Source organism: Bidens hawaiensis, unplaced genomic scaffold (assembly GCF_021521415.1).
Source record: "Bidens hawaiensis isolate Kalapana, Puna unplaced genomic scaffold, B.hawaiensis_p1.1 tig00006555_1, whole genome shotgun sequence".
In the NCBI taxonomy this organism is placed as follows: Eukaryota; Viridiplantae; Streptophyta; class Magnoliopsida; order Asterales; family Asteraceae; genus Bidens; species Bidens hawaiensis.
The window spans coordinates 483,337-502,423 of NW_027491442.1; the positions used below are offsets into that span (position 1 = coordinate 483,337).

Genomic DNA, 19,087 nt, shown 5'->3' on the forward strand with positions numbered 1-19,087 from the left:
TTAATACTAGTAATTTCCCTCGAGGAAAATAGCCTTATGCACGAGGCCCGGTAATTATAATTTCCTCAGAGGAAAATAGCTCATTCTAAAAGGTTTGAAACTTACAACCCCCCCCCCCCAAAGCAGGAGGTATAACCCGAAATATGCTCAAATGCACTGTTGAGTCGAAATGCAATATCCACTCACATCTTTAACGTGATTCATTCATCTTAACAAGAACTTGTAGAAGAAACATATAGAAAGAATTAAAATCACCATGATTAATGCTAGTGGTTTGATACATTTTCATCATTTATTATCACATCGGAAATTGTCTATGCCTTAGTTTCTATGTCCAATACTAATAAAGCAAGAATAGCATAATCATTATTAGAGCCTGTTAATCAGTTACTAACAACTTTGGTAGGGTTATTCAACAAGAAGAAAGAGATTATGTGCAAGCAACATAGTAACCCAAGAAAGAAAGCTTAGCATTGTGTTGGTTATGATAAAGAAACTTGGGCTCAAAAGTCACTTATCCCAATCATAAATAATTAGCATAAGGGACTGGGGGACTTGAAGAGGTAACTCCAAGATCGGGCCCATTGTATGGGGATGATTTTAGAGATGCGTAATCTTTGTCTCATCCATGACTTCTCCATCTCGACTATACTAGGACCAAATTTGAAAAGTCAAAATAGAAGAAGGACCGCGTGTTTCTATTGACGTAGATTTAAATTATCAAGAGAATTGGATCAAGATCATGTGAACAAAGTATCATCTACCTCAACCAAAATATCAAAAGAGGATCTTGCCCGAAATTGGTCCAAGAAGTGGTTTTAAAAGGGATGAACCTATCCCGTATGTGATAGATGAGCTAGGACTACATTAGTTTCTTGTCCATATCAAAATAAGGACTAGGGGGACTTGCAAATCCTGCCGTGAAAATAGGTCTCCGTCCCATGATGAGGTCCAAGTCAGGAAAGCCCTATAGAAACCAAAATACTTAGGGAGTTCTAGTTACTCTAATCAAACATCCTACCAACCAGATAAGAAGGAGATAGAAAATGCAACTTTGAAAGTAAGAAAAGGGAACAAGCAGTTATGAGAAAGGCTGGCGAGTCGAAAGGTGTCATCACATCTTTGGGGGAGCGTGAGAAGCTTTTTCAGAACTGTCACCAGTTTAGGTATAGACCTGACCATGGGCTGAAAAGATAAAAGGGGGATTGGATAATTTAAGTCAATGAAAAGTCCAAGTTGGTTCATCACCTTTACCACCGAAGAGGGAGACCTGATAAAGCTACCCTACAAAAGGAAACCTAAAAGAGAGTAACCAAAAGACCTCCCAAAGTAACTAAGTGAAATCAAAGGTTCCAGAAGGATTAAGGGCCTGTCCGATCAATCTAAACAAGTGGTGATATTAACCCAAAAGAAAGGATTAGAATAACACATGTTGCTAGAATGGATGGGGCCTAAGTTAAAGAGAACAATGGCCCAAAGGAAAGCTCGTAGGACAAGAACCAACATATAATAGTTCTATGGATATTCTTTTGGTGTCAAAGATACCCCCCGACCATATAAAGGTCAATCGGAGAATAAGGAAGAGCACATAAGAGGTCACGATAGAGGAAGAATAGGGACTTGCTGTGAGTCCATTGTACTCGTCATAAATAACGAGCACAATGGACCGGGGGACTTGAAGAGCCTACCTCGGAAAGGCTCCGGAGATACTAAAATCCATTAAGTAAGAAAGAAGGCCCAAGGGTTAAGGGAGAAAAGGAATACACAATGGGCCAGGTACCAAAAGTCCAAAAAGAAGAAAGTGCACGAGCGATAATAGTTATTAAGTCTATTACCCTTATCATAAATAACAAAAGCAATAGACTGGGGGACTTGAAGAGCCTACCTATAAGGTGGCCTTATGGGCAGGCCCTAGCCCAATAATCCGAGCAAGGCCCAATAAAAGCAAGCCCAATAGCACAAGATATTCTAGAAGACGGCTTGGAGGGAAACCATTTGCGGGGGAAACTCCATATAGCACGTCTGATCTAGTGGGTGGCCCGAGGCACACATGACCCGAGATAGGAGGCACTAACCAGAAGATAAAGATCTTCGGATGGACAAAGCCTAAGGGAAAGAGGATCGGACCAAAGGACTCGGCCGGAAGACATAAACCATTAGACCATATGTATAAATACTCTCTTCTATAAATAGAGAGAGGATAGACATTTTAAGGGATATACATAATCAATACAAAGCACCTTCACTCTTCACTACTCTTTGATCTCCATTCTTATGGTTGTTAGGAACTTTCCCCGTTTACTCGGAATAGGTTCCAACATAGCTCATATAAATAATTAAATAAAAGTTTATTTTAATTTATGAATCGCCACACAAAACCCATATTAAACGACAAGCCCAACACGGTAAAAGTTTCATAATTTATTGGTGACTCTATGGGCTTGTTGATTATTAAGTGTACGGAAAAAGAACAAACAAACGACATGGTGCCACTAGAGTAAATGAAAAGAAAAAAGATAATGATAAATAACATAAATTTTAACATTTTCTAAACGGTGACTCTCTTTTCTGTGTTTAGGTCATTGCACTCTTTAATTTGGAGAGCCCATTGTTCCACTCTAACGAGACTATGTTGTCTTGACTGGGCCCACGTTAGGTTCAGAGTTTGGCTTGGGCGTTCCCTCACGAAACCATATCGCCGGCTGCCATTGACAGTCGTTGTGCCACCACAAGAGCAGAACTCTCTGGCGTAACACGCAGTGGCAGAGATGAGACCGTTGCAAAACTTTGTTACCGGTACCAATCGGTACCAATACCGAATTTGCTCATTCCTACACAGTGGGACGAAAACCCGGGTGGGCTCGGGATCCGAACTGAAAACCTAGCAAGGTCTAGCTCAAATCATTCATTACCAATATCTACCTAAAGTAACATAAGTGGGAATCAAACTTCAGTCTCAATTAAAGGGGTGTTTGGGATTTCTTAGTTTACCTCCTTATAACTTTTTATTAAGTTAATAAGTTACAAAATTGTAACTTATTAACTTTTTCTCTCTCACATTAAAAGGAATCCCAAACACCTTATTCCTTTTCAAAAAGTTAATAAATTATAAGTTGGTGAAAAATAATTTGGTGAAAATAAGCAATCCCAAACAAAAACCCAAGCCTTTCAATAACTCAACTAGGGGTGTTCAGATTTCGATTCACATTCGAAACATTCGAAATTCGATTCGAATTCGATTATTAAGATTCGAATTCGATTTTAAAAAATTCGAATTCGATTCGTATTCGAGTATATTAATCGAATACGAATTTATGATTTATTATTCGATTCGATTCAAAATTCGAATTCAAATTATTAAACCCAATATATAATATATTTTTATTTGTATATATATATATATATATATACATATATGTATATATATATAATATTTTTTTTGGTGTCAAATCCATAAATAATTAATGTCCATTACAAATTACTAGACCCAATATGTCATATTATTTTTTCCTAGACTATACTAATATGGGTGTTATTTACTTCTCGTTTTGAATATTTTAAATTTATACTATTTGTAGTTTAGTTTTTAATTTATTATCACGTGGTATTATAGTTACTTTAAATTTATATGTTTCCTTTGCAATTATGATTATAGTTTTCGAATTTTTGGCATAGGTAAACTTGAGTTAGATTGTATTTATTCGAATTAAAATCAAACTTATTCGAATTCGAATTTCAAATACAAATTCGAATCGAATTTCGAATTGGGCATATAATACGATTACGAATCGAATAGTTCAACTGCTAATCGAATACGAATACCGGAAAAAAAACAATTATTCGGATTATTCGATTCGATTTAACTTGAAAATTCGTTATTCGATTCGATAAACACCCGTAAACTCAACTAGGCAACAAGTAGGAGTTAAAATAAATAACATAAATACCAATAAAAAAATATAAATTAAAAAAGTAAAAAACTATGGATTTGACTACAGGGACAAAAAAACTTACGTCTGTTTTGTAAGTTATCGAAGGCAACAAGATTGAATCCACCATCTTAATTAGTTTCGCAGTCATACACAACTTTCTTTCCAATCAATCCCTTGTAAGATTCTTTCTTTACTTCCACTTTCTTCCTTCTCTTTGATCTTCAGATATTTTATTTTCCAGTATTGCTCGTCTATCACTCCATCAATTAATATTAATAGTTTGTCACAAATATTTGTTAGCCCAATAGTTTGTTACAGTCAGATATTTGTTAGATCCATACTTTGTTACAGATATTTGTTAACTCAATAGTTTGTTAAATCAATAGTTTGTTACAAATATTTGTTAAGTCAATAATTTGTTACAGATATTTGTTTAATCATCAATCTAAGGCTTGAAGTTTCTTATGATTACAGATCTTGTTGTTTAGGGTTTAATTAGCTCAGTATGATATAGGGTTTTTTTAATTACCTTTTAAAGCAGAACTAATTTTGTGTTTTCATAAGGAATTATCATGCGATAGGTGGTTCCGACAAAAACAAAAATCAAATTTAATAGGTTGCAGAATTGCAGCTAGACCGGATAAGAAACAAATTTTTAGGGAACAGTTAGGAGTGGCTAGTATGCTAGATAAGATAAAGGAGGGTGGATTGAGATGGTATGGGTATGTGAAGAGAAGGCCAACAACGACGCCGGTTAGAGTAGTGGAAACCAACCCTCTATGGAAGGAGGGGAGGAACAGGAAGAGGAGTAGAGGCAGACCCAAATTGACTTGGGATGAGCCTAGATTCTCCTACGTTTTAGTTCTATTTTGCATTTGATTGTCGTGACGCCGTCCTACTTTTATGTATGTATGTATGTATGTATGTATGTATGTATGTATGTATGTATGTATGTATGTATGTTGTTTTATGATATAATACATGTTTCGATTTTACGATGCCACTCTTCACCATTTTTGTTGGTACATTTCTATTATGCGTACGGTTTGCCTGCATCCCATCCTACCCTGACCCCACAAATAGCTTTTTGCTATTAGTGGGTTTTACCTGGTACGGTTGTTGTTGATTTGAGGCCTTTGCGTGTTTCACGTTTCTTTTGTAATTGTTCTGTTATTGATTTTATTACTGACAGTTTTATAAAATTATGTGTTTTTGAAAGCAATTATCAGTTGTTGATGGAATAAAAGAGTAATGGCTGCAGCAGAAGCCCGAGCCGCGTGGCAACGAACCGCAAACCGTTATTTTGTTCAAGAGGATGCAAAAAGAGCTCCCAAATTAGCATGTGTTCCGCCATCATCATCATCATCAATGTCTAAACAAGTCGACACGAGACCTCCGACAAATGGAGTTACCGATTTTGCCCCTCCAACCGCCAACTCGTTGTACTCGAATCTCTCTCCAGATTCAAGATGGTGGCTTCAGTTGCAGCCTAACTATTTACACCAAAGCGGTTTGAGTAACGAAAAAGTCAACACGGAGGAGACGGATTGTCTGTCAACTGTCAAGGTTGACTGTTTAGGAGAAGAAGAGTCATACGAGTTTGTGGAGATGGATTCTGTTTATAAAGAAGTGGATGAGTTTAGTTTGGACTCCGGTTTTCCTCATTGGATGGAGAGTGAGAAGAATAACGAGGTGCCATGGTGGCGAATGGCTGATAAAGATGACCTGGCATCCTTTGTGGCACAGAGGTCACATGATTTCTTTGAGAATTGTGATTTACCGTCGCCTCGAAACGCAAGTTTCAAGAGGGACCCGTATGGTGATGATTGATCACAAGATAAACAGAAAGCAGCTAGCCCAAATGCAAGTTCAGGGCCAGTCAGGTATGCTTTTAATTTTAAAGTCAACCGGATCATGTTTGACTTCTTTGTACATCATTAACTTTGATTTTGTGAAACATTAAATATTTTAGGCTAGTTGGGTATACGCTGACTTCTAAAGTCATCGGTTCACATTTGCCTTCAAATGTTAATGAGAACAGCTATACGCACACCACCGACATACTATCCATACACCACTGATAAGTTAGACGGGCCTCCAGTTTCTCCAAATCATGCGAACTGTATGATAGGGCGGAAATGAAACTGACTAGTGCAAATGTGGTGTGTTTGGTCAGAAATCATACGGGCCATGTGGCTTAAAAGTTTGCTTTATACAGCACGTATGGTGTGACAGATGTGAAAAGTTTGTGATTTGCAAAAGTCATATGGGTTATATGAATATAACCCGCATAAGCAGATATTTTATTTTATGTGAAAAGTTTGTGATTTACAAAAGTCATACGGGTTATATGAATATAACCCACATAAGCAGATATTTAATTTTTTATTTTATGTGAAAAGTTTGTGATTTGCAAGCACTTAAATTATTATTTTATTTTTTTTTATAAATTTGCAGTATATGACACCATTAAGACCTCAAAATAACTTTTTTACTAATCATGTTTTCTTACCAGTGCTGTAAACACAGAGAGCGGCGACAGTACAGTTCAAGAAGGTTCTAAAACTCCAGAGATGGATCCGAGCAAACAAAAGCTTCTAGAAGCGCTCTGCCACTCTCAAACACAAGCACGAGAAGCAGAAAAGGCCGCAAAACAAGCATACGAGGAGAAAGAACATGTTGTGAAGCTAATATTCAAACAAGCATCTCAATTATTCGCGTATAAACAATGGGTGTATCTTTTACAACTCGAGAACCTTTATAACCAAATCAAAACCAACAAGATTACCCCCGTTTTGCCAGCTTATCCACGCAAAAAAGCATGCAGGAAGTTGCCTGCCAAGAAAAGAACACAAGAGAAACATATTAATCATGTTCCTAGTTGCAAGCATGATTTAGGTATGTATGCTGTGGCTTTTGCTGTTGGGTTAGGGCTTGTTGGCGCAGGTTTGCTTCTCGGGTGGACCGTTGGTTGGATGTTTATCTAGTTATTGTTGCAGGTATGTTCGAAACGATTGTAGCGTGTAGTGTACAAAGGTGCATTGTGAAATTGCTAGCTAGCAGTGTATAGTTTTGGTGTCTTGCATAGTTGTGAACCATTATGTAATAGTTTGTTTATCTGGAATATTATTATCTTTTTCTTGTAATGCACTTTGGTCTTTGTTTTATTTGAAATATATGAAAGGTTATTAACAAATGAAAATTTGAAGTAAAAAAATAATATACTAAAAGGGGCATGGGACATAATTACAAGGAGCCTATTATAATTTATAACTATTAAAGATTTTGTATATGATGTTAGATTGTGACTTGTGAGTGTGTCTTGCCACCCACTAGACAAGACTTGGAACCACCATGCCAGTGATACCATAGTCCCCACCTTTGTCACCTTTTGACCTGCAAGCCTACACTCTTGTCCAATTTTTGTTGGTTTTGGGATTTAAAATGAGAGTGAAAGTATTATAACAATTCGCCCCAGCGTTTAATCAAAGACTAGCGATACACTGAAGCAACGTATGCGAAGAATCTAACATGTTTAGTTAGCAATTTGGTAGATAAGGTGAACAAAGTTTGACTTAATGGTTATTATCAGGATAGGTCAACCAAAACTAAAAGCTACGAACCCGTTATCAAGCTCAAGCATGAAAAACGAGGGATTAGTCCATCTGAGTCCCAAGTTGAGCTCGCCATGTTGCGCTCAATGATGTTGTTTCTTCTCAACTATAGATCAAGTGTTATGTATCTTGGTATTTGACTATAGATATAGATCAATTGTTGTATATTCAGAGATGTATCAACTCTCTTATACCTAGCATTACCTTATCTCCTCATCAAATCAATCATAATCACTCTTAGGCTTAACTCGCCTATTAATTTTAGTAATCACCCATAAGAAATTAGTGCAGATACAATTGTAAAACACAAATTGATTAAACAGGTTTAATGATAAACTTGAAATAGATTCGCCCAGTATATAATATTTGACACAAAACGGGACATAAATCTTTTTAACAACTTCATGTTCAGAACAATTATATCTCAATGACTCTGTTTAAAAACAACACAAACTTGCTACACACATACTAAAAAAACCCTCTTGCCGAAAAAATATCACCCTGATAGCCAGCCATCTTCAAAACTGTATGAAACACGAACCGCAAAACGAACCACGCCATGACCTGCCTGAACCCACCAAACTTAACTGACTCGACTCCAATGCTGAGACCCCAATGTTGAACGACACATGAACCACCTACACCAACTTTCACTCAAAATCAGAAAACAAATCACTTGAACCAAAAAAAAAAAACAACTGCAGCAAATATTCTAGTGGAACTTTAATAACTATATATATAAATATTTATCGTTAAAGCATAGTGCATTTTCAACTCCTTAATAACTCCAACAATCTTTAAACATAATAATATGAGAAAAACTAAGATTAACAACTTTAATGTTACACAGTTATGTTAATATGGTCTCTATTTGTCGTTAATCTGAGTTACACAGGCAAACAGGATGAATCTTTTCTAAACATAAGTTATATGTCAATTTCAATAACTAGTTTAATTGTTGTTGGATTTGCATGTTAAATCACAAACTTCAAGCATGTGAAAATAAATATCAAATAAAACAAACTAAAACCACAGCAGATGATAAGAATTGAGTATGTTACCTAAACACGACCGTTTTCAAACAATGGCAAGATTGTAGGCGGTGCAGAGCTGAAGAAGTGCAGCTTGATTAGCAGGACTAACATATCTGGCTATAACCGGTGGGAATCTCCCACGAGACTGAGTAGAAAGATTTGCCAATAAAGCAACCAAAAACTGTTTTGGGTCCTTAATATCCTTCAATGGGTCTTCTTCCTTTTTACCAGCATTGTGAAGACGAACGAAAGTAGCCTGATAACCAGTTGCTTCGCCAAAATCAGGAACTTCAGGTTCATCCTCAATTCTTTGTTCTTCAGGCTGTGAAAGAAGAGTAAGAATACTATCGAGCAACTTACCCCATAACTGTTCAGCTGCAGGATCCAACAGTAAAGGTGATTCACAAAGCAGTTTAGTTGATGCAACTGCACTCAGCTTGACCTCTGTATACCCGGTTATGGATTTAAGATTAGGTATCCAAATCTGATCCAAAATCATGTGAAACAAATTCGCCTGAACGGAGTTAATAGAGTCGATAAGAGCTTGTATACCATGCTTGACCAGAAAGAGAGACATGAGTATAATGAGACATCGGACGAGTCTTGGTGTTTTACTGTTCTGGAGGCGTGTAAACAGAGAAGACCAGATGTGACTCATGTATTCCTTCAAGACATCATATCCAAGATTTTCAACAATTGGGTTGAGTACATGAAACCCGTGTTCCTCTGTGCTTGGTTTGTTAACGAGCTTGTTGAATATTCCAAGAACATTTCTTAATCTCCCATCACGATTAAGCTCATTGGGAGCTTGTTGCAGAAACGATTGAAGCAGACGAACAAGAGCCGGTACGTTTGCAGACTTATCCCACAAATCAGGTGTTAACAGGATGTCAAATATCTTCATGTAATGGTCCGGAACCGGAGGTTGGTTCAGATCCACAAGTTGAGCTAACAACTGGAAGGCGTATGGAAAAAACTCTGATACATCTTTACCCAAAATCATCTGGAGGCTGGGTAACAGACACGCTTCAAAAGCAGGAACAAGAGACGGGTTCTTTTCACACGCTCTTCTAACAAGGGTAGCAATAGCCTCAAATAAACAATGGTTAAAAACAGGATTTTTAGGGTTTTGACAAACCCGGTTTAGAACCGTTGTAAGCCCAGTAATGCAAGGTGAAGCTACTTCAGGAGATATATCAGCAATCTGAAGGACACGCATGATGCACCTCATGATATACTGATTTTCCTCTGATTCAGGTTTCCCCAATGCTCCAAAAAGATTTGTCATCAAATCTAGCAGAATTGGACCAATGTCCATTGATGTATATCTTGGTTGTACACCATTATCTTTGACAAGCAAAAGCTTTTCAATACAGCTAGCAGCATAAGAATGAACCACATTATTGTCCGATGTAAGAAAACGTACCACATCACCAACATAAGACAAGGCAGCTGATTTAGGAATCAGAACCCGAAACATGGTAAAGAACTTCAACGCACCAGCTTTCAACATTGGCAAATCATTCACATCTGCACCTTTTAACTCAGGCACAATTTCTGATTCAAAGAAAGTTCCAACATCAACAAGATCAGTCGAGACTGAAGTACCGCCTGCCTTTTTGGTTGCAAGAGAGACAACCAAGTAAATAGCACAATCTTTATACTTCCAATTAGCAGCAGGGTTTTGTTTAAACAATGCTAAGCACGTCTGAATCTGCGCCGAAACCTGTTGCGTAATCTTATCTTTATAATTTCCAGCAATACCCTTAAGAAGCTCACAAGCAATCCTTCTTCTCGTATCCAAATCACTCCCTTCCATATCCCTCCTAATAAACTCGACATAATTCATCTCAAACAACTCCTCATCCTCATCCCTTAACATCACATTCGGAATCACAATCCGCTGCGTAATCTGCTGCAATATCTCATCTCCAGCAAACAAACCATGGTGCACACTCGCGCTAACAATCGTCAAAAACTTAATCCCAGTCACCGTCAACCGTTCCCGGCTCGGACTCTCCGAAGCCGCCACAAGTAAACCCCAAACCGCCTCCACAAACCCACTCAAATACCTCTGAAACAACTCCTCCTCCTTCTCCATATAATGACTAATATTATCACAAACCGCCGCACGCAACTCATCCACCACGGCAAGCCCATCCGCACCACTCGCCTCAACAACCGGATACCCCGCAAGATAAACCTTAAAACAACTCATCCACTTATCCGCATTATCCTCAAAAAACTCCGGCAAATCCAAAAAGTTCAACGAGTAAAAAATCCTACAACAAAGCCTTTGCGCCTCAATCAACAACCGCAAACTCGCAACGTCCCCGCCCGCTGCACTCACCTTCACCGACAAACTCTCGACCGTACTCAACAACGGCGCGGCAAAGTTATCCAAGCAATATTTCAAATCAAGCAAAATCGGATCACTCTTATACTGATACCTAAACTTCTTAAACAACGAATTAACCGTAGTGAGTATACCGTTAACCGAAACGATATCATTCGCATTCAAAGCCGTCTCGAGGCTCGATTTAAGCTGCGGGAGAAGCTCGGGCCATAATTTGGGGAAATCGTGGTTTCCGATAACGGCCAAGGCTTCGCTAACCTGCGCCTGTATTTTGGGAGTGGAGGATAACATAACGGGAACAATTAGGTTTTTAATTTGTACCTTTTCGGAATCGGTGATAGGAGTGAGTGATGACGTCATCCAGCGTGACTTGACGTGGTTTTTGAAGTTGACGGCGGCGGATTGACGGATCTGCTGGTCAACGTTGGGCTCGGCGACGAGGCGGAGGACGACGAGGGCGTAGTTGACGGCGTCGGCGGCGGCGGCGAGGTGTTTCTCGGCTTGGCGGCGGGGCTCGGGGAGAGGTGAGAGTGTGTTGAGGAAGGCTTGAGAGAGGAGGCTTAGGGTTTGTTCGTTCCAGTCCATGGTGGTTGTAATTAGGGTTTTGATGTTTGTGAGTGAAATCGGAAGTATGTTTGTGTGTGCGTGAGAACGACGAAATGGTGGAGTAATGGAGAGAGAGAGTGTGTGTGTGTGGGATTTGAAATAAGGGTAAAGGAGGGATGGGTGAAAGGGTATGGGCTCAAGCCCAATAAGAAATGTTTCCGTTATTAATCGGGTTATTCTACTACCCGGTTTCGGGTATTGGAAAATCAGGTATTGACAATACCCGGGTTGGATTTGGGTTCGGGCATCGTCTCTAAAAGCCATACCCTGTGTATCGGGTTCGGGTCCGGGTCGGGTATAGAACTGGTTATTCTAAAATCGGGTATTTGAATACCCTATTTTCAGGTATTGAAAAAACCTATTTTTGAGTTTTTTCCGGGTTTTTTTCGGATATAGATTGGATTTTTTTTAAGTGGTTACAATTTTCAGGGGTGTTTTAGCGTATTTTTAATGTATTTTTCGGGTAATTTCGGGTATTTGAAAAACACGATTTCGGGTGTTAGAAAAACCTGGTTCTGGTATGGAACCAGTTCCGGTTTTCGGGATTACCGGGTACAAATCGGGTACGGGTTTTGGTAGTGAAATGCATACCCTATCTATACCCTACTGGTAGGGTCGGGTACGGGTTCGGGTATTAAAAACCAAAAAACCAGTTCTGGGTTTCTTTTGGGTTCGGGTTTTTTGTGCACCTCTAGTGTGGTGTGGTTGGATCAAATTGGGTTTTTCTACTACCCCTTTTTGGGTATGGAACCAGGTTTGGTTATGACCGGGTATTGAAAAATTGGTTATGATGTGATTCATGTATGATAAAAATATTATGAGAAGGTTGTGTTATGAGAAAAACTATACCATATGTGAGATTTTGTAGTTGAAATGCACATAAGGGGTTTGATGAAATGCTTCAGTGAAAATTTTGTGGTTATTATGAAGAATTTGTTATATGCCAAAATGACCTTATATGTATAGGGTGCTTAAACCCGTTTATTGAATTACCATCTGACACGAATATAAACATCACCTGAGGTAGCCAAAGAGCGGGATCGAGTAATCAAGATATCAAGAACGAGTGAATAACTTATGTACCTAAATTACGAATCTATATAAACTTTTGTCTCGTACTTGTTAGGCTTAAACCACCCAATTGTTAGAAATAGTTTACACAGTAATTGAGAAAATGAAATGATTTAAATTTCATGTTAATTTGAGTCGGAACGAACTAGTGCGATAAAAGCTTTAAAGGGGAATCACAATGTTGTATGCGACCCGTGGTTCAAACACGAGACACAGGGTTGTATGATCATGTAGTTGTTGCAAATTCATTAGCGAAAGTTGTTCAATGTCACAAAGTTGCTAAATGACAAGATTGGATATTTAATCACGAAGTTTCGCGTTGAACAAGCCGTTTATAAGTATAGGATCGAATTGGCGAGATTAATGTTGAAAAGTGGAAATTTTATGCTGAACTAGGAGTATCATACGCTATCGGTAGTAGGCACCCGACTTGAGGAACTACCAACAACGGAAGAACTAGCAACAGCGGGAGAAACCTTTTCTAACCTCAGCTTCACCCCCTTCCTCGGGATTCTTTCTTTGATGATATGCCCTAAGCCCCTTTCAGAAGACCGAAGTCATTGGTGCTTTGCATAAGGGGTAAGCACGCCATAAAGACTATTGGTACCTATCAAAGACTTGACTCATTTTAAGGGCTTGAATTCCTTTCCCCGAGTTAGAGGGGTTTTCTGAAGGTCTTCCTCAAGGGCCACTTGGTTCTCAAAAAGACTGTTACCCCCGGCCAGAGTAGAAGTAGGCAAACAGATGTTTCTGGGGGGAACTACGGGAGACGTAGACAGGTGGTTAGGCGATATTCTAACTTCTGGCTCATCGCAATTCCATTTCTTAAAGTGCAAGTCCAGTTTTCTCTTTTTTTGAAAGTGAAAGTCAGGTTAGCCCCTTCTTTCAATTCCAAAGATGCTCTCAAATTGCTGTTAAAGATTATTTTACCCTAAGGCTTCTCGCGGTCAGGCAAGCGTGGCAGAGCGTAGCATGTATCCAGCCATCCGAACTACTTACTGAAGGGCAAGCACCAACGAATTACTCACTTCATTCACAGCGCGGGGGAGAGACAGAAAGGGGTCAGTAACAACTCACAGCCGGGGTAAAAAGGTCCTACTTCCTTACTCACTCAAGTCATTGCTTTGACCGGCCGAAAAGAAAACATTTTTTAGATACTTGTTACAGGCCTGGCCAAGAGCGCAAAAGAGCTTTATTTATAATTAGAGTAAGGGCACGCCATTTGCAATGCCTTTTCTTGCTTTCGACAGGACCCCTTTCCGACAGGAGAAAAAAGATTACGTCAATGCCAATTAATTGCCAATGATATAGAGTTTCTAGCGATTACGACTATAAAGGGCAGGAGATGAATGAAAGACTCGTACTGCAACTGCTGAAGAGAGATCAGAGCTAGTACTAGAGGAAGCGATAGCGGACAAAAGAGCTCAGAGAGCAGTGCAGCTAAGCGGGAAGATCTGTGATCTTTTTGAAAGAGCATATCGCAAAGACCGGTATATTGCACATACTGATTGATTGTATAGATTGAGTCTCATTTAGAGAGTTATGCTATATCTATAATACCCCCATGAGACTTTCCAGCTCGAGGCTAGAAGCTACCAACACTTTAATACAAACAAAAACAGAAATCGGAATTCGTGGGGCCCGAGGCCTTACAGAAAAAGATCGATGAACGATTAAGCGAGACTTTGCCTTAGAGACCAATGAAATGAGACCAAGAAGCTTTATTACACAAAAGTTCTTTGAAGACCTTTTGCTTCCGCTTCCCTGCTTACTATTGCTATCACCTCAACTGCTTTGACCTGCTCACTTAGAGTGAAGATCAATAATGGGCGGAAAGGAGTTCACACAAGACCACAGAGCGAGAGAGAGCCTTCGCTTATCTGTTTAACCGTGCCCTCCTATCACACCTAGCTCCCTTTTCCTTCAGTCACAGCCAGTCTCAGTTCTGCTTCCAACTACCGATGGGGGAGAGCTTGGACGTATAGCAAGATTGAATAAGAGATATGGCATACGGGAATAGTATATGAAATCACAAAGGCGACTGGAGATGAGCATGGTTAATACTTCATAAAGCACCTTAGCAATTACTAGTAATGCCCCTATCGACCTCAGTCTTGTTTTTTGCTAGCTTTAGTCTAGAACTATACTATCTCATTAAACGTCGAATATCCCTATGATGCTAGCCAGTGAAAAAGGAAAGAGTCTACTTCTTTGCTGGCTTGACTCCAGAACTAGTAGAGGAAGGAAGCGATGATCGGTCTATCCCATTAAGCGTAATCCCCCTAGCCAATGAAAGGACTACTCTTCTTGGACTGTGAGCGAAGACACCAGATCAGAGCTAAGTGAGAGACGCTAAATGCGATTAAACTGCTTTATAACTACTCGATTGATAAGTCTTGCCTAAGTCCTAGACTTGAATGAAGCAGCCTGGCTGAAAGTCGTATTTGCTTTTGCTTTTCTTCTCTTGTTCTCTTTTCTTAGTTAGGCCCAAGAAAGTACAAGATATATTTGACTAATATACTAAGATGATAGCTAGAGACTAGAGATGAGAGTGCGGGAGGATCTAGATTTGTAACAAATATTCGACTTTGCTTATGCAAATTGTTATGTACCAAACCAAAGAATATCGTCGATAGGCTACAAAAAAAGAGGATCCTACTTCGCTCATGTACCGTATTTTAACTCTCCTAACGCTGGTAAAGCTAGCAGTCTAATACAATTTCTGCATGTTAAGACAGCACACTAGTACATTTTCTTTGACCACTGAGACCAACCCCCAAGCCCGGTCTTTGAACTAATAAGGCATAGTAGAAAACTTCAGACTGACTATCATCGTGAAGTCCACCCAAGAGAGTTCCCCGGCTTCTCGCGATGAGCACAGCGCAGCATCATACGACGCCCCCACATAATGATACTGCAGATTAATTTGTATACGTCCAAATTGATACGGTTATGTGCCGGTTTAAGCTGATTTTTCGCGTTTTGTATTCTGCTGATTTATGTAGCGATCCAGTCGTATACACTTGTTATTACAACTATATAATAATCTTTAATTTAATGATGCATATGTCTTAGGCAAAGCAACTGTTAAGTATGTCAACTAGCAACTATACATTTTGGATTGTGATTTTCTTATATGGCCAGTTAGATATCTTTGAAAATGATACATTTTGTATTTATACAAGAAAAGTGTATGCGCGATATCACGGGAAACAACGACGTTGGTAATCATGTAACATGCTAATTTTTTTTTTCAATAATAAAAAAAAAGAAACCATAGCAATATTATACTCAAATTAAGGATAATAAAATACTCGAATATATGGACATGTGGTATACTTTAACAAAAATTATTAGAAAATGAAAAAATCATAATCGTTTAAAAGTCGTGTTTGGTTTTACAATTACTTCAACACTTAAAGTGGTATAAAATTGCTTTCTTGTCATTCTCATATTGTCACAAACTTAAAATCTTCTTATTATTTGCAAGGATAAACTCGTAATACAAACAGATATTTTATTCAAAGCAAACCGAAGATGTAATCAACAAAAACGATCTAGGCAACAGCTAACAAACAACAACATCAATCATCATTGTGATGAATGATTATAATCGCTCAAGAACACGAAAGACGATCAATAATACAATTGCAAACCCTAGATCGTAAAACCAAAACGAGGCCTGGACTTATATGATAGACAACAATTTTGATATAAAATCAGAATGTCAAACGGCTGACGATCGCTATGGTATATTTGATGTAGATTACTTCTTGAATGTTGAGAGACTGAAACTTTTAAACGCATATCATCAAGTCTGGAAGATGAAGTCGTCTCTTTTATGTTTATCGATAGCGAACCACAATCCTTAAGCCCACAACCAAACTGCTACATGCCCAAAGCCATCTCGCCTGCATCCAAGTCCATTGATCACCGAACAAGCCCATCTACAAAATATACAAAATAACATGTGAGTAAACAGATATATTTTGGATACAAATTGACATAACAATATGTATACTTCATATTTTCTAACACATGTAACAAAACTAACCTATAACAAAACTATTGGTGGGTATGGAGAGGGGTAGGATGTTGGTAAGATATACCTATATCCTATATAGGTCTGTCACTTTTACCTGAAACTCGACCTGATGAAACCTGAACCCGAACTAACCAGAACCCGGAGAAACACTATCCCAAACCCGAATCGTAGTAATTTGGGTCGGTTCTTGGGTTTAATTTCTACGTTTCGGTCAACCCGAAAAACCCGAATAAGCTTGTTGTTTAATAATAAATGGGTATTTTATATATTTGTTTAACAATATTTTCATGTAAAATTAAAACTTATATAACCCAAACTATTATACGTATAGTTAGTCATATAATCAGATGTTCTATACTTGTTTGACATTTCAGAATCCTTGCTGTTAGCAGAAAGCATTCAAACACGTTAATTTAGTTCCATTTATAAAATTAGTTGTGTAAAAGTAAAACTATCTTACAATATTAATAAAAGAAAATGTTAAAGCTTATTTGTCAAGCCTGCATTTATTCTAATTCCTAATCTCTCATCTCATTCATTCTAGCTATCCATGGTGGGTCAAAACTATTTTGTCAAGTGAGTTATAACATAGTGTGGATTTTATACATTCTCTCATCTCATTCATTCTAACTATCAATGGGTATGGGTCAAAACAATTTTGCCAAGTGGGTTATAACATAGTGTGGATTTTATACATTATTGAATTAAGTGTGATTTTCATATCTTGAGATTTAACCAACTACGCAACTTTAGTACATTTTTTTTAATTTCTTGCAAATCAACATCTGACGTTTCCGGTTAAATCATGTTATTTAAGTACTTTTCGTTAACCCGTTTGTTTTTTTCATTAAACCTACATTAATTAATTTATAAGTATTTTGATAATCACAATTGAAATAATGGATCTTATTTTATCATTTAACAAACCCCGTGTAATATATGGGTTCAAAAGCTAGTAAAGAATAATGATAAAAGCTAGAAGGTTATCTAATTTTCCTTGTAATTTAAGTTTTTAAAACTATGAAATGATGCCTGATAATAAATAATATCTACTATAAACGTACTTACATTAATAAAATTATAAAATCAATACTTTAAATAGTAACAAATAATAAAAAGTTTAATACAACATAGTATGTCTATTTTAATAGTTTTTTAGACAAATTTTGAATTAGAATAGAACCATAACTGATATGGTTGTATCTGTTTAAAAAAAAACTATCGAAACTCATAAAGGATCCAATTCTTTCTCAACAAAAACCAAAATACAAATAACGTGTAACTTCACGGTCCCAACTTTATGTACAATCACTGTCTCTAATGTTGTACCTATAACGTGTGACCACACGGTCCCAACTTTCATTGTCTCTAATGTTGTACCTCTAACTTGTGACCCCACGGTCCCAACTTCATTTACAATCACTGTCTCTAATGTTGTACATATAGCGTGTGACCCCACGGTCCCAACTTCATGTACAATCACTGTCTCTAATGTTGTACCTATAACGTGTGACCCCACGGTCCCAACTTCATGTACGATCACTGTCTCTAATGTTGTACCTATAGTGTGTGACCCCATGGTCCCAACTTCATGTACAATCACTGTCTCTAATGTTGTACCTATAAGTTTAAATCAGGTACCATAAAAGACAAAAGAGAAAAAAAATGAATCATTACAATGCAAAACGCATGTCGCATGTTGGCTTGACCAGCCAAAACAAACACAAATCGAACAACACTGATGTGCGTGACTAAAACATTGCTAACTAAATACAGAGTTAACTTGTATTCATCGATAAATACATCTAACTAGTCTATTAAAGCAACACAATTTTGTCCACATGTTTTTCACCTAGGTTGTCCACATAAGCTTCCATGTCATCAACCTTCCATAAATCTAATTTTCACATATTCACAACAAAATTTTAATCAATGATATTGACTTTTATATTTTTGTAACTTATTAATGTAATTATGATATTAATTATTCTAATTATTGTTATAATTAAAAAACTTATTAAATTTACTAGGTTTAAATTGCTCATCGTTTCTTCTTTAAAAGGCACATGCTTCATTCAAAAATCATAACGCTCCCCATCGTTTGTAACAAGATTCTTCGTCTCATTTATAACCGGTTCTTCATGATTTGTCGGTTTCATATTCCAAACAACATCAAAGATGTTCCAACCGTGTGTAATACGGGCAATTATCCTAGTATTTTTAATAAGAAAAAAAATCATGTTTCTAGCTAGATTATAAACCACAAACTAATATATACAATGAAAACACAAGGACTGTAAATGCAATATGCTCAAAGATTCCTTAAGTCCTCATCAGTTCCAACCAAGGTCTAATAATGTAATACAGCTAAACTTGGGGGGACTAAAAGTATAAATTATAGCCAGCAGAACAAAAATAGAAAAATTAAA

General features: G+C 37.7%; 3 protein-coding genes across 3 annotated transcripts; 2 read left to right on the forward strand and 1 right to left on the reverse strand.

Annotated features, from left to right (window-relative positions):
* Positions 1-4,057: 4,057 nt before the first annotated feature.
* On the forward strand, positions 4,058-7,025 carry LOC143632909 (uncharacterized). Its single transcript, XM_077101317.1, has 3 exons — positions 4,058-4,108; positions 5,152-5,815; positions 6,448-7,025. The coding sequence occupies exon 2, from the start codon at positions 5,184-5,186 to the stop codon at positions 5,760-5,762; it is 579 nt and encodes a 192-aa protein (XP_076957432.1). The 5' UTR covers positions 4,058-4,108; positions 5,152-5,183; the 3' UTR covers positions 5,763-5,815; positions 6,448-7,025.
* Positions 6,506-6,919, forward strand: LOC143632959 (uncharacterized). The gene has a single exon (XM_077101363.1). It carries the CDS (start codon positions 6,506-6,508, stop codon positions 6,917-6,919), a length of 414 nt encoding a protein of 137 aa, XP_076957478.1.
* Positions 7,026-7,964: 939 nt separating the features above from the next.
* Positions 7,965-11,521, reverse strand: LOC143632944 (exportin-2-like). Its single transcript, XM_077101351.1, has 2 exons — positions 8,616-11,521; positions 7,965-8,193 (listed from the first exon to the last, which is right to left on the reverse strand). Exon 1 carries the CDS (start codon positions 11,519-11,521, stop codon positions 8,624-8,626), a length of 2,898 nt encoding a protein of 965 aa, XP_076957466.1. The 3' UTR covers positions 7,965-8,193; positions 8,616-8,623.
* Positions 11,522-19,087: the final 7,566 nt, after the last annotated feature.

What these genes read in the sequence shown, in the direction of transcription:
- LOC143632909 (XM_077101317.1), top strand. Translation starts at nt 5,184, where the DNA reads ATGGCTGCAGCAGAAGCCCGAGCCGCGTGGCAACGAACCGCAAACCGT.
- LOC143632959 (XM_077101363.1), top strand. Translation starts at nt 6,506, where the DNA reads ATGGATCCGAGCAAACAAAAGCTTCTAGAAGCGCTCTGCCACTCTCAA.
- LOC143632944 (XM_077101351.1), bottom strand. Translation starts at nt 11,521, where the DNA reads ATGGACTGGAACGAACAAACCCTAAGCCTCCTCTCTCAAGCCTTCCTC.